The sequence below is a fragment of the Eurosta solidaginis genome, chromosome 4 (genome assembly GCF_040869045.1).
Source record: "Eurosta solidaginis isolate ZX-2024a chromosome 4, ASM4086904v1, whole genome shotgun sequence".
NCBI lineage: Eukaryota > Metazoa > Arthropoda > Insecta > Diptera > Tephritidae > Eurosta > Eurosta solidaginis.
Window position 1 is genome coordinate 115906319 of NC_090322.1, and position 15034 is coordinate 115921352.

A 15034-nucleotide genomic window follows, 5' to 3' on the forward strand; every position below is an offset into this window, starting at 1 on the left:
ACCGGGAGCGTTGACATAATATTGACATTTTTTACACTGACATTCACCCCAAAAAAATTTAGTTGAAAATTAATTTAAAGCTTTCTGCATCTAGACAAAAAAAAACCACTACTCAGCCGGTTTTGGATATTTCTGTATACAAATTGTTGTGAATGGTACCTTCAATTTTAGTACATATGTATCAAAATTATAGACAGTAAGAAAAATATTTGATACGACATACATTTCAGATATTCGGAAACTTTTGATAAGTCTAGCGCTACGACTACTGTTCTGTGGTGGGATTTTCGATTAAATCCGCAATTTATCTGCGTGTTGATGGCGCTTAGCGCGAGTGCAATGTTGTTTTCGAAAGCCATGCTGATGATTGGCAAGACGCAAGTTTGCAGTGAAATGGGGAAGCAGAATGGCTTCAAGTGTCTTAGCTACTGGCGATAGGAGAGATATCGGACGAAGATTCTCCTACGTCGGCTGGGTTCCTAGGCTTTAATATCGATAGCACCCTCGCCATTTTCCATTTTTCGGGGATGACGAAGACATGCGCTAGATATTTTAATCCCTCGTTGCCGGGATGCCGTCTTAGCATGACCGATGACATCTTCACCCCCATTGGCAGTGATGGTAATAGGGGACGCTCAGTGTTTATGCTTGTGTGCGCGTCTGTTGGCCCATCGTCTAGCTTTGTAAACCGTGGAATGCATTACGCATTTTCGGCAGAAAGCGCTGTCGCATTTTTCGCATCCGACAGCACTTTAAGGACTTTACGGTAGACCATGGCTTACCTACACCGGCAAAGAGGTTGCTATTCTTTAACTGCTTCATCCATTTTACTCGTGTGATACGTTGGTATATGTCCCTTGGTTGGGGGATACCCATAAACCTGGTCATACCAACAGACATCTGATTGAAGAGGCCCCGCCTCCTAGGCCCTTAAGAAGTTATCTCCGCAAGAATTATGAGGAAATACGGCACCTGAGAACACAGACGTATGTAGAAGAAAAATACAAACAGGTCCTCAGTGATATCAATAAAACGGCGTCGGACCTCTATGCCAGGAGTTTCCGGGCGTACCCCGTTCTTATAGATAAATACCCTCAACTCACAGAAGAGGAAAGGAGTCTCCCTAGGTAGATGTGCGTCATTATAGCGCAACTTTGATCTGGATACTGTAAAACGTTAAACTTTTACCTATCCAGAATCAACCCCGACATACATAATGTAAGTTCTGCTTGCACATGAAACCAAACATCTTTTTAATTGCAATGTGGAACCAACGCCTCTAACATCCACTTCCTCTGTTCCACCTCTGTTGAAACTGCAAGTTTCCATGGACTCCCGTTAGAGAATATTGATGACAATTTGTGAGTGGTCGCACCTATTGGATGGGGCGAAGCACTGCTACAACAACAACAACATGTCCTCTAAATATAATTCACTCTTTGTACTAATTGTACCTTGAAAACCGCTCTTGTCTTTCTCGATCCTTTCATCAAAGGTAGCCGGCGAAGACCATCGTTTGTGGCATTTGTTTTGGGCCACCCTGTAGTGGTCTATATATTGTCACGTACGTACACATTATTTGTTTTACATATAAAGATTTTACTGACGCAAGTGATGTCGGAGGCTGGACATGCAATGATAAAGTTACACCATAGTAATAACACTGTGTAACAATTTAAAAATACTCTTTGCGATTTATACTTTTTGTTGTGACAAATTTTTCTTCTCAGAAGAACTTTACTTGTATTACAAAACTTGCCTCTGGTGCTTGTTTCATAGAAGAAAAAATTGCGACAGTTGTATTTGTTTTCTAGAAAATAACATGACAGAAACGTATTGCCGACAATTTACTTGTTTCATAACTACCTTAGACAACTACGGCAAATCCTGAAAATCGCCATGGAATAAATCGGCAATTGTCGGACAATGGTGCTGACAATTGTCCGTTTGACGCGACAATAGCTGTGTTTTTTTTACGTCTATATACGAAACGTATACGGGTGTAAAAAAAAACACGGCTATTATGTATCTAAATAAACGAATCAATCATTATGTCTACACATATGTACGTCCACGCAGCGGAGAAGAGATGCACAAACACTTGCAGATATCTTGTATGAGATGCTCCCAAAAGTATGCATTGTATTTGTGGAAGTGTCGCTCACAAATACACGCGGATATGAGAAGCTATACTCGTGCATCTGTAGTTATAATTATATGGCAGTAACTAATTAAATTCTGGAAGCGCCTAGAATATGCAACGAGGAAATCACAGAGTATAAAAGCACCAACGGTAGAGGCGCGAGAGTCAGTTTGATTAAGCACGCAATCTGTCGGGCAATAGTAGAGTTATTTATTGTGAAGTACTTTAATAAAGGCCATTTTGCATTATTAAATATTGGAGTTATTTATTCAAAAGTTAGTGATTCGAAGGTTGCAAATAAGAGGATTTGCAGGAAATTCGTTACAATTGGTGCCAGAAGAGGAATTGTTGAATAAATTCCGAAGATTGGGAATACAACTTGGACATGTTCAGTGAATTGAAGATCCAGCAACTGAAGAAGGAGTTGGAGAGCCGTGGATTGAATACAACTGGCATTAAACTCGAAGTTCAGGCACAACTACGAGAGACAATGGAAGCAGAAGGAATTAACGTGGAAGAGTATGCTTTCCTAACTCCGGCGGGTTAGGGGGTAGGTATGCCTGTCGTAAGAGGCGACTAAAATACCAGATTCAAGGGGCTGTGTAGCGCAACCCTTCAGGTTGCCAGCGCAATATATAGCTTTTCCAAACCCAATTGTCAACCTCACCCATCCGCGGCGAATCCTGTTTCACCAACAGACGAGGCTCTGGCGACCCCAAGCTCCTCATGGAACTTGGGGTTGGGGAGGGAGGGAATGGCCTGAAGGTTTAATGTGGCCACACAAATCGTTCCCGAGATGGTCGGGTGCTGTGGTACCGGAGCGTACTGGATCTGTATCCGGCAAAGGACCATTACATCGATAACACTCCCCAAAGCCTTCGGGGAGCAACATTATCGCTACAACAACAACAACAACAAGTATGTTTTTCCTCTTGATGGCGAGGAGACAACAAAAATTGAAGCGAAAAATGGAGCATCGCAGACAGTTTCGAGCACAGACTTCAACATGATTTTAACTGCAATATCTGCTAAAACATCGACAGTGTCATCTCAACTGGCAGAACAGAAGACATATATGGAATCACAGGAGAACCGTATAACATCCAAGATGGAGGCACAGGAGGCACGCATTTCAGAAATGTCGTCACAAATGTCATCTCAACTGGCATCGCAAGAGACACGCATAACATCCAAGATGGAAAAATAACTAGAATCGCAGGATAACCATATAACAGCGAAGATTGAATCACAGGAGACACGTATTTCAGAAATGTCGTCAGAAATAACATCTAAAATTGAAGCACAAGAGGCACGTATATCGGAAATGTCGACACAAATTTCAGCACAGGTATCATCGCAGATCTCTGCACAACTAGAATTGCGTATGGAAGAGAAACTAACGCAGTTTCAGGAAGGGTTCAGTGGTCGACAAGATAAAATGGAGGCCGAGATAGACGCTTTAAAAGATCGTATTCAGGAGTTACAATTGAACCGTCCAATAACGTCAACATCTACTCTGAAGGTAAAATCCCCAACGTTTGATGGTTCTGTTCCTTTCCAGGTATTTAAGCTCCAATTTGAGAAGACGTCGGCAGCGAACAACTGGAATGCTGAAAATAAAGTTGCAGCTCTGTTCGTGGAATTTAAAGGGCCAGCAGCCGAAATCCTACAGACGATTCCCGAAGGAGAGCGGAACAACTATGAAGCATTGATGGCCGCTGTCGAGAGACGTTATGGAAGCGAGCATAGAAAACAGATATTCCAAATTGAGTTACAAAACCGTCACCAAAGAGCGAATGAGACTTTGCAGGAGTTTGCGTCGGATGTTGAAAGATTGGCTCATCTCGCAAATGCGGACGCACCCGTGGAATACACCGAGAGGTTAAAAATCCAGAGTTTTATAAATGGCATACAGGACGTGGAAACGAAGCGAGCTACATACGCAAACCCAAAGCTGACATTTGCTGAAACGGTATCACAGGCATTGACTCAGGAAACTGCCTCCCTTTTGAGTAAACCAGCATATAAGGCTCACCGTGTGGAAGTAGAAAGACCAGAGTGGGTAGACACAATTTTGGAAGCACTGAAGGGATTACAACAGAAAAATTCCGGAGTTATGAAGTGTTTCAAGTGCTGTAACCCAAGTCACATTGCACGTCATTGCAGCACCGGTCATGGTGGTTCCAACTTGGCTGGTCGTAAACGCAAAGCTGGAGGAGATAAGCAAGAGCAAGCTAAATGTAAAGATCGAGAACTAGCTCCAGCTATTGAATGTCCTGTGATATCTGTGTCGCAAATTGGTAGAAAATCGAGCAGTATTGCCGTCAAAGGAAAGCTGGATGGCAAGGAGCGTGTACTGACTGTAGATACGGGCGCATCTCACTCCTTAATCCGATCTGATTTGGTCAATAGGAGAGTAAAGCCATTACCTGGAGCAAGGTTGCCTACGGTCACAGGCGAGTATAACAAAGTCCGGGGAGAAGTGATATGTGAAGTCTTAATTGGGAAGGTCATGGTTCTACACAAATTCATTGTGGCAGAGATTGTTGATGAAGTCATATTGGGAATGGACTTCTTGGTTGACCATGACATCAAGATCGATATGCAGAGAAGGGTGATGCGTTATGCGAACCAGGATGTACCGCTTAACTTCAGTTTGGAAAAAGGGTTGAGCAGTAAGCGAGTGCTGGTGGAGGAGATTCGACAGAGACCACGAAAGTCAAGGAAAGTAGATCGAACAAAGGTTGATGGAAAAAATGGGCCAAACAAATCAAAACCGATGGTACCTGGGAGAGAAACACTGGCATTGAAAAGCCCTAACGGACGCACTAAAACGAGGGAAAGAATTTCGCAGAAAGAATGCAAGGGTGGTTTCAAGCCAGGGCACACTACTGTCGTGAAGCGTCGGAACGATACTGTTTATGCAAAGCAAATCCGTCAAGCGCAAGCTTTACGAAGTAGTTCTTTGGCCAAACAACAGAGTGTGAGGGAACGAACGAGGGTAATGAGTAGTACGATGAAACACAGGTACGACGAGAACAAGAATTCGGAAGCTATCTTGAAGGGAGATTTGGTACTGCTATACAACCCTCACCGGCGTGAAGGTGTTCCATCCAAATTTCGGTGCAGTTGGGAAGGCCCGTACAAAGTTGTGAAGAAGATCAGTGATACCATCTACCGCATACAAACAATTGGGAAACCACGAAGTAGAAGAGTGGTACAATTGGAGATGCTAGCGGCGTTTAGATCGAGAGATTTGTCTGATCGGGATGATCAGACTTAGGTGGAGGGCAGTGTTACGAATATTAGCAACATTAAGGGGTACTGTCATCTCTAGGCCGATACTGGGAGTGACTTGTATGAACATCCATAAATCAATCATTATGTATCTACATAAACGAATCAATCATTATGTCTACACATATCTACGTACACTCAGCGGAGAAGAGATGCACTAACACATGCAGATATCTTATCTGAGATGCTCCCAAAAGTATGCAATTGTATTTGTGGAAGTGTCGCTCACAAATACACGCGCATATGAGAAGCTATACACGTGCATCTGTAGTTATAATTATATGGCAGTAACTAAGTAAATTCTGGAAGCGCCTAGAAGATGCGAAATCACAGGATATAAAGCACCAACGGTCGAGGCGCGAGAGTCAGTTTTGATTAAGCACGCACTCTGTCGGGCAATAGTAGAGTTATTTATTGTGAAGTACTTTAATAAAGGCCATTTTGCATTATTAAATAATGGAGTTATTTATTCAACAGTTTAGTAATTCGAACTTAGCAGAAGGTTGCAACTAAGAGGATTTGCAGTAAATTCGTTACAATATATTTTAAGTCAACAAAAGTAAATGCAACAAATTTGTGACATTTTTATGAAAACCTCCAACTTGATAGTTCCTTCTGTTACTTAGTTTTTCAAAAAGCTTTTGAATTGTCTATACAAAGCGACAAAATTCTATCTTAAAACAAGCGCCTAGTCGAGTATACAAAAATCGCATACTTTTAATTTCGAATAAACCTCCAAACTTTAGAATTAGAGGCAAAAATCCTCTTTTTATAGGTGGAGGCATATACATTTTCATCTAAAAATGTTATGCCATTAAAAATAGTCAATTTTCGTAAGATCGCGGGTTTGAATCGAGCTCGAGGCCTATCAATAATTATTTTATCATTATTATTGTTATGATAAATTTTTCTTAATTGAAAAAATGTTTAAATTATAATAGAAAAGAAAAAAATTAGACAACTGCCAAAGCTCGTTGTATAGATCCATTTCGGGAACTGCTAAATTCCTTCATGGGCAACGTTTAGGCGCCGGTGCTATAACCATTCAGCTATCACCGCAGTTTTTTGTTTGTCTTCATTATTTCTACTTCTATTCTGGTTCTTGCCAATTGATACTCACAGCACTGCGACATCTGTTGCAGAATGGATGTGAAAATTGGACTTCTTTCATGGCAATGATGCTCGATTCAAACCCGCGATCTTACAAATCAGTAAGGCTATATCGGCCACAACAAAAATTGTTAATACATCCCAGAGCACGGGGAAAAAGTGTCAATAAAATATGACACTATGGCGTCATTGCCATGGACCAAGTCCAATTTTCACATCCATTTTGCAACAGATGTCGCAGTGCTGTGAATATCAATTGGCAAGAACCAGAATAGAAGCAAAGAGTTTTTATTTGTTAAGGGCCGTCACTCGATTCTTTGGCAACAACAAAGCAACCAATTCATGCCGAATGTTTTCTCAAAGAAGTTTTTGTTATTTTTCTTTAACTGCATCCTACATATTTATGCGGTGTAGTTATTTTGCGTAATTACGATTTTTAGAAAGAGAATTAATTAAATAATTTAATACAATCAATAAAATAAACACAAATACGCCACGAAAATATATAGAAAGCATTTTTATAAATATATCTGATACAAAAAAACCAGCGACTACCTTGAGAAACATCGAGTAATTTGCCAAAGTATCGAGGGACGGCTCTTAACAAATAAAAGCTCTTTGATAGAAGTAGAAATAATAAAGACAAACAAAAAACCGCTGTGATAGCTGAATGGTTATAGCACCGGCGCCTAAACGTTGCCCATGAAGGAATTCAGCAGTTCCCGAAATGGATCTATACAAAATTTTACCAATTAAGAAAAAATTGATCTTAACAAAAAGAATGATAAAATAATTATTGTTAGGACTTGATTCCGATTCAAACCCGCGATATTACAAATCAGTAGGCTGATATAACAACAAAAATTGTAAATTGTCGTGTTTCTAAAGATATACAACTGTTAATTTTATTGAGAGAAATATCAGAGAAATAGTTCAAAATAAATCGAAAACTGAATTTTTCCATTTTAAGGAACGTTCTTTCGAGTAATTGAAACTATATACAAAAGGGTATTTACTCAGTAGTCGCGAAGAGATGATAGGAGAGATGTTAAACAAAACTTACGAATTAAATATATCCATTGAAATTTGGCTGAGCGTACTCCGCTTTGGCCACTTCTAGTCCACAAATATTTGTACTGCAACAAACGATTTCATAAGCTGATGAAATTTCTAAAGAAAAACGTAAGGTATAATTTCTTATGGCGGTTCTTTTGAAAGCGTTGAATACACTTATTAAACCTTAATTAATTTTTAGAACATGTTTCTCGTTGAAGCAGAATATTTTTGTAGATTTTCTACAAATAATTGAATACAATTGTTTACGAGTATATACAAAAACGTCAGTAAGACTGTTATACAAAATTAAAAAAATTATGCTAAGATTTTAAATTTCGAGATAATTTGTAAGATTTCTCTCGCATTTCTAAAACTAAATTACCAGTTTCAACCGTTTAAAGCAGACAAATGTCCTTTTGACGATGACATTTAAGTTTTGTACGTGTGCCTAAATAAAGCTAAAGTAATGGGAAAATGCTTGTTTCAACTTATGAAAAATGGGCTTTCGGGCTAGAACTCATGATTTGAAGGTCCATTGAAAAATCTAAGAATACAGTTTTTGTATATTCGATTAGACCTACAATTTGATGTATGTATGTATGTCTCGCTATATTATATTTATACTCAGTTGAGCAGAGCTCACAGAGTATATTAAGTTTGATTGGATAACGGTTGGTTGTACATATATAAAGGAATCGAGATAGATATAGACTTCCATATATCAAAATAATCAGGATCGAAAAAAAATTTGATTGAGCCATGTCCGTCCGTCCGTCCGTCCGTCCGTCCGTCCTTCCGTTAACACGATAACTTGAGTAAATTTTGAGGTATCTTGATGAAATTTGGTATGTAGGTTCCTGAGCACTCATCTCAGATCGCTATTTAAAATGAACGATATCGGACTATAACCACGCCCACTTTTTCGATATCGAAAATTTCGAAAAACCGAAAAAGTGCGATAATTCATTACAAAAGACCGATAAAGCGACGAAACTTGGTAGATGAGTTGAATTTATGACGCAGAATAGAAAATTAGTAAAATTTTGGACAATGGGCGTGGCACCGCCCACTTTTAAAAGAAAGTAATTTAAAACTTTTGCAAGGTGTAATTTGGCAGTCGTTGAAGATATCATGATGAAATTTGTCAGGAACGTTACTACTATTACTATATGTACGCCTAATAAAAATTAGCAAAATCGGGGAAGGACCACGCCCACTTTTAAAAAAAAATTTTTTTAAAGTAAAATTTTTACAAAAAATTTAATATCTTTACAGTATATAAGTAAATTCTGTCAACATTCAACTCCAGTAATGATATGGTGCAACAAAATACAAAAATAAAAGAAAATTTCAAAATGGGCGTGGCTCCGCCCTTTTTCATTTAATTTGTCTAGGATACTTTTAACGCCATAAGTCGAACAAAAATTAACCAATCCTTTTGAAATTTGGTAGGGGAGTAGATTTTACGACGTTAACTGTTTTCTGTGAAAATGGGCGAAATCGGTTGATGCCACGCCCAGTTTTTATACACAGTCGTCCGTCCGTCCGTCCGTCTGTCCGTTAACACGATAACTTGAGTAAATTTTGAGGTATCTTCAAGAAATTTGGTATATATGTTCCTGGGCACTCATCTCAGATCGCTATTTAAAATGAACGATATCGGACAATAACCACGCCCAATTTTTCGATATCGAAAATTTCGAAAAATCAAAAAAGTGCGATAATTCATTACCAAATACGCATTAAGCGATGAAACTTGGTAGGTGAGTTGAGCTTATGACGCAGAATAGAAAACTAGTAAAATTTTGGCCATTGGGCGTGGCACCGCCCACTTTTAAATGAAGGTAATTTAGAAGTTTTGCAAGCTGTAATTTGGCAGTCGTTAAAGATATCATGATGAAATTTGGCAGGAACATTACCCTTATTACTTTATGTCTGCTTAATAAAAATTAGCAAAATCGGAGACCGACCACGCCCACTTTTTAAAAAAAATTTTTTTTAAATTCAAATTTTAAAAGAAGAGTTAATATCTTTACAGCATATAAGTAAATTATGCCAACATTCAACTCCAGTAATGATGTGGTGCAACAAATTACAAAAATAAAAGAAAATTTCAAAATGGGCGTGGCTCCGCCCTTTTTCATTTAATTTGTCTAGGATGCTTTTAATGCCATAAGTCGAACAAAAATTAACCAATCCTTGTGAAATTTGGTAGAGGCTTGGCTCCTAGGACGGTAACTCTTTTCTGTGAAAAAGGGCGAAATCGGTTGAAGCCACGCCCAGTTTTTATACACAGTCCACCGTCTGTCCTTCCGCTCGGCCGTTAACACAATAACTTGAGCAAAAATCGATATATCTTTACTAAACTTAGCACACGTACTTATCTGAACTCACTTTATCTCGATATAAAAAATGGCCGAAATCCGACCATAACCACGCCCACTTTATCGATATCGAAAAATAAAAAAATGCCATAATTCTATACCAAATACGAAAAAAGGGATGAAACGTTGTAACTGGATTGGTTTATTGACGCAAAATATAACTTTGGAAAAAACTTTGTAAAATGGGTGTGACACCTACCATATTAAGTAGAAGAAAATGAAAAAGTTCTACAAGGCGAAATCAACAGCCCTTGGAATCTTGGCAGGAATACTGTTAGTGGTATTCCATATATAAATAAATTAGCAGTACCCGACAGATGATTTTCTGGATCACCTGGTCCACATTTTGGTCGATATCCCGAGAACGCCTTCACATATACATCTAAGGGCCACTCGCTTTTAAAACCCTCATTAATACCTTTAATTTGATATCCATATCGTACAAACACATTCTAGAGTCACCCCTGGCCCACCCTAATGGCGATATCTCGAAAAGGCGTCCACCTATAGACCTAATGCCCACCCCCTATTAAAATGCTCAGTAACACCTTTCGTTTGATACCCATATCGTACAAACATTCTAGAGTCACCCCTGGCCCACCCTAATAGCGATATCTCGAAAAGGCGTCCACCTATAGACCTAATGCCCACTCCCTATTAAAATGCTCAGTAACACCTTTCGTTTGATACCCATATCGTACAAACATTCTAGAGTCACCCCTGGCCCACCCTAATGGCGGTATCTCGAAAAGGCGTCCACCTATAGACCTAATGTCCACTCCCTCTTAAAATGCTCAGTAACACCTTTCGTTTGATACCCATATCGTACAAACATTCTAGAGTCACCCCTGGCCCACCCTAATGGCGATATCTCGAAAAGGCGTCCACCTATAGACCTAATGTCCACTCCCTCTTAAAATGCTCAGTAACACCTTTCGTTTCATACCCATATCGTACAAACATTCTAGAGTCACCCCTGGCCCACCTTAATGGCGATATCTCGAAAAGGCGTCCACCTATAGACCTAATGCCCACTCTCTCTTGAAATGCTCAGTAACACCTTTCGTTTGATACCCATATCGTACAAACATTCTAGAGTCACCCTTGGTCCACCTTTATGGCGATATCTCGAAAAGGCGACCACCTATTGAACTAAGGATTACTCCCTTTTAAAATACTCATTACCACCTTTCATTTGATACCCATATCGTACAAACACATTCTAGAGTCACCTCTGGCCCACCCTAATGGCGATATCTCGAAAAGGCGTCCACCTATAGACCTAATGCCCACTCCCTCTTAAAATGCTCAGTAACACCTTTCGTTTGATACCCATATCGTACAAACATTCTAGAGTCACCCCTGGCCCACCCTAATGGCGATTTCTCGAAAAGGCGTCCACCTATAGACCTAATGCCCACTCCCTCTTAAAATGCTCAGTAACACCTTTCGTTTGATACCCATATCGTACAAACACATTCTAGAGTCACCCCTGCCCACCCTAATGACGATATCTCGAAAAGGCGTCCACCTATAGACCTCATGCCCACTCCCTCTTAAAATGCTCAGTAACACCTTTCGTTTGATATGGCGATATCTCGAAACGGCGTCGACCTATGGAACTAATGATCACTCTTTTTCAAAATACTCATTAACAGCTTTCATTCGATACCCATATCGTACAAACATATTCTAGAGTCACCCCTGGTCCACCTTTATGGCGATTTCTCGAAAAGGCGTTCACCTATAGAACTAAAGCCCATTCCCTTTTAAAATACTCATTACCACCTTTCATTTGATACCCATATCGTACAAACACATTCTAGAGTCACCCCTAGTCCACCTTAATGGCGATATCTCGAAAAGGCGTCCACCGATAGACCTAAGGCCCACTCCCTCTTAAAATGCTCAGTAACACCTTTCATTTGATACCCATATCGTACAAACAAATTCTAGAGTCAGCCCTGGTCCACCTTTATGGCGATATCCCTAAATGGCGTCCATCAATAGAACTATGGCCTACTCTCTCTTAAAATACTCTTTAATACCTTCCATTTGATACACATGTCATACAACCACATTCCAGGGTTACCCTAGGTCCATTTTCCTACATGGTGATTTCCCTTATTTTGTCTCCATAGCTCTCAACTGAGTATGTAATGTTCGGTTGCACCCGAACTTAGCCTTCCTTACTTGTTTTTTTTGTCGTCGCACAGTGTCATTGTTATAAAAGGTGAACTTTGATGAAAATATAATAAAACTGTTTATATATATGTATTAAGTCTTAATGGGACTATGTATATAATTATTGTGACGCTAATTAAAAAAAAAAATATTTTATATGATTTCGAAATTCCCTTTTTGTATATTTGTTTACGAGCACGAGCGTTGCTTTAGCGCTGGCCGGTTTTAACAAGGAAGTGGTTGTTTGTCTAGATTACAGTACTGTAGAAAAAACTTTAGTAAAGATTGTTGTGTTTTGTTTCACTGGGATTTTTGAAGTTTAGAGACATCTCAGTGCCTAGGCTGCTGTGCAGCAAGTCGTATTTTGTTATCAACCTTTTTTCGATATATGAAGTTTCAGACTTTCATTCATATTTGTCCTTACGCCGCTTACGCTATGTCACCGACAACAAATTTGTCAAATAATGTGTTGCCATGTGTAATTTTTATTAAAACTTAAACGTATCAGTTAAGCTTTTAAAATTGAGAAGACTTATCAACATATTTTAATCAATATCATTGTAATTTGACAAATTTTTTCTTTGTTTGACGAACCTTTCGTGATAGATAATGTACACATTTCTAATGCTATCGACATGTAGGAGCCAGCTATTTTCATCTTTTGTCGTGATCGTTTATCATAAGGAAAATAGGCGAACAATTCATGTCTGCGACGTAACGAGCGTTCTTTTCGCAATAGAGATTGAGTCCATAAAAATATATATATGTATACATATACAAAATATATATATGTATAATACAAAGAAAATACTTTTGTATTGGTAGATTACTAATTGATGCTTACCTACATACGCGATTTTGTGCGGCTGGTAGCAAATTACTCCGGTCATTGCTTATTATGGTTGGTTTTCATAAGGTCCTAATATCAAAAGATGTCTCAAACTGACATTTGTCATTTATGCCAAAAAAGTTATGTAACATAACTGACTTGAATTCGATAAGGAAGTGCGTGATTGAAATCTAACCTTAGGGCTTCATTCTTTATTGCGAACGATAGTTTAGACGAGCGATTCGCCTACAAACGATTTCGTCTAGCAATGGTATTCTCTATCATTTTCGTTCGGCCTTTATGTTTCTTACTTTATGTCAATCAGAAAGGCGGGAGCAATTGTAAAATGATATGTTGTTATGTTCTTGTTGAAGCAGTGCTTCGCCCCATCCAATAGGTGCGACCAATCACAAATTGTCATCAATGTCCTTTAACCTGAGTTTTTACTTTTTTTCTATACCAATTTTATTTTTTTTTTTTTGTCATTTTTTTCTTTAGCTACTAATTTAAAATTCCTCTGAGGTGCGATATATTTAAAATATATTGGCATTAAAAATTAACAAGAAGAGCAATTCGAAAATCGGAGAAAATTAACGATTTTCCATTGAATGCTCGTAGATTTTTAGTCGCCACACGTAAGCAAAATACGTTCAAAGCACTAGCGGCCGGGCTACCAATATGCCAAGTATGAAATGAACACTCAAAACAAACTTCCTCAGAAGATAAAGATGGGAGGAATTTTTTGCAATAGACAAAGAAATTTTTCCCTCAATTTATTCTGTGAATAAATTTATGATAATGAAGAAAATCCTGTCAAAACGCTAAAGAGTAGCTATCTTGAACATCCTGTCAGGCAGTTGGCGGATAAGATATCACACTTGTTTTATCCACAATGTAAGATAGGTTTCTTCCCCCGCGTGGATCCACCACTGGGCCAACATGATGGCAAATGAAGCCTTAATGTCAGATTTGCCCTACAGATAGGCAATTACCGTTTTCACTTATTTGCAATTTTAATTGCCACCTCATAGTCCAAATAGCCGGCAAACGCTATTGACTTCCATTGATTAGTCGTTTTCATTGATATGGCGTTTTATCCCTAAGCATAACATGGTCTAGCCTGCGAGGCCGTTGTATGCCTAATTTTTAGTTGGGTATAATGAGATATGCGTCTCTCATCGCTTGATCGTTTTTCATTGAGAGTGAACTTACACTGCTTCTTTTGCTAGCTCAACTGTATACGCATTTACCGGCTGGTTAAATAAAAAATCCAAAGAAATAGAAAATACACATCATCCTTCGAGTTATAATTTATATTTAACTTCAGAGTATTTATACTGACGTAGGCATGTATGTATGTGTGTATGTATTCAGGTGTTATAAAATTGTCACAGATCTTACAACTTATGAAATTTGCCGAAGAAGATAACAGTTTGTGGGGATAAATAGATACATTTGTATGTACAAATGTAGATGTATATGATCAAGTGAAAAGGTTTAAATAGGTGGTTATTTTCTTAACTGACATTAGTAATTAAATAAGCGAGAAGTAGACTATACCAAAAATTAAAGACTGCTTACTATACTAAGAATTGAACCACTTTTTCATGCAGCAACTATAATTTTAATTTATTATATTAAAGTTCCCATCTGAAAGCACAAAATGGGTAAGTTTAGTCCACTATAAAATATTTAACTGATATGAATGCCCTATTATGACTTGCGCTGGTTCAGGAACATTTTGTTAATTCGGGAACTTGGACTCAGACTGTGAATTTAAAAACCTGTAATAAAATGATTCAACAACTTTTTTTTGTAAATTTTTGAAAATAAATAATTTAAAAAAAACTACATTATACAAATGATCGCGGTAAATTTTCATCTTCTTTAGCAAAAAGAATTTAAGCAATATGTGGTCCGGTATTAGAGGATAATATCTAAGTTGAATGATATGGAGATATGTGGTAGAGAATATCGTTAGCTTAATGTGAAAATGTGCTAAGTCACTTTTTTTTGAAAAATTGTATTTTA

At 38.3% G+C, this 15034-nt stretch overlaps 1 protein-coding gene across 6 annotated transcripts in view; it reads left to right on the top strand.

The window, feature by feature from the left end:
- LOC137250184 (synaptic vesicle glycoprotein 2A-like) overlaps positions 1–15034 on the top strand; it is a 209862-nt gene that overhangs the window by 179438 nt on the left and 15390 nt on the right. The window contains exon 1 of one of the 6 annotated variants that reach the window (XM_067782576.1): positions 14528–14670. The exons of 2 other annotated variants lie outside the window; for them this stretch is intronic. In XM_067782576.1, coding sequence (XP_067638677.1) covers positions 14667–14670 — 4 coding nt within the window. In that variant the 5' untranslated portion in view covers positions 14528–14666. Of the gene's footprint in view, positions 1–14527; positions 14671–15034 lie in introns of those variants that run through there. 3 more of the 6 variants (XM_067782572.1, XM_067782577.1, XM_067782578.1) reach the window with 3 other exon arrangements.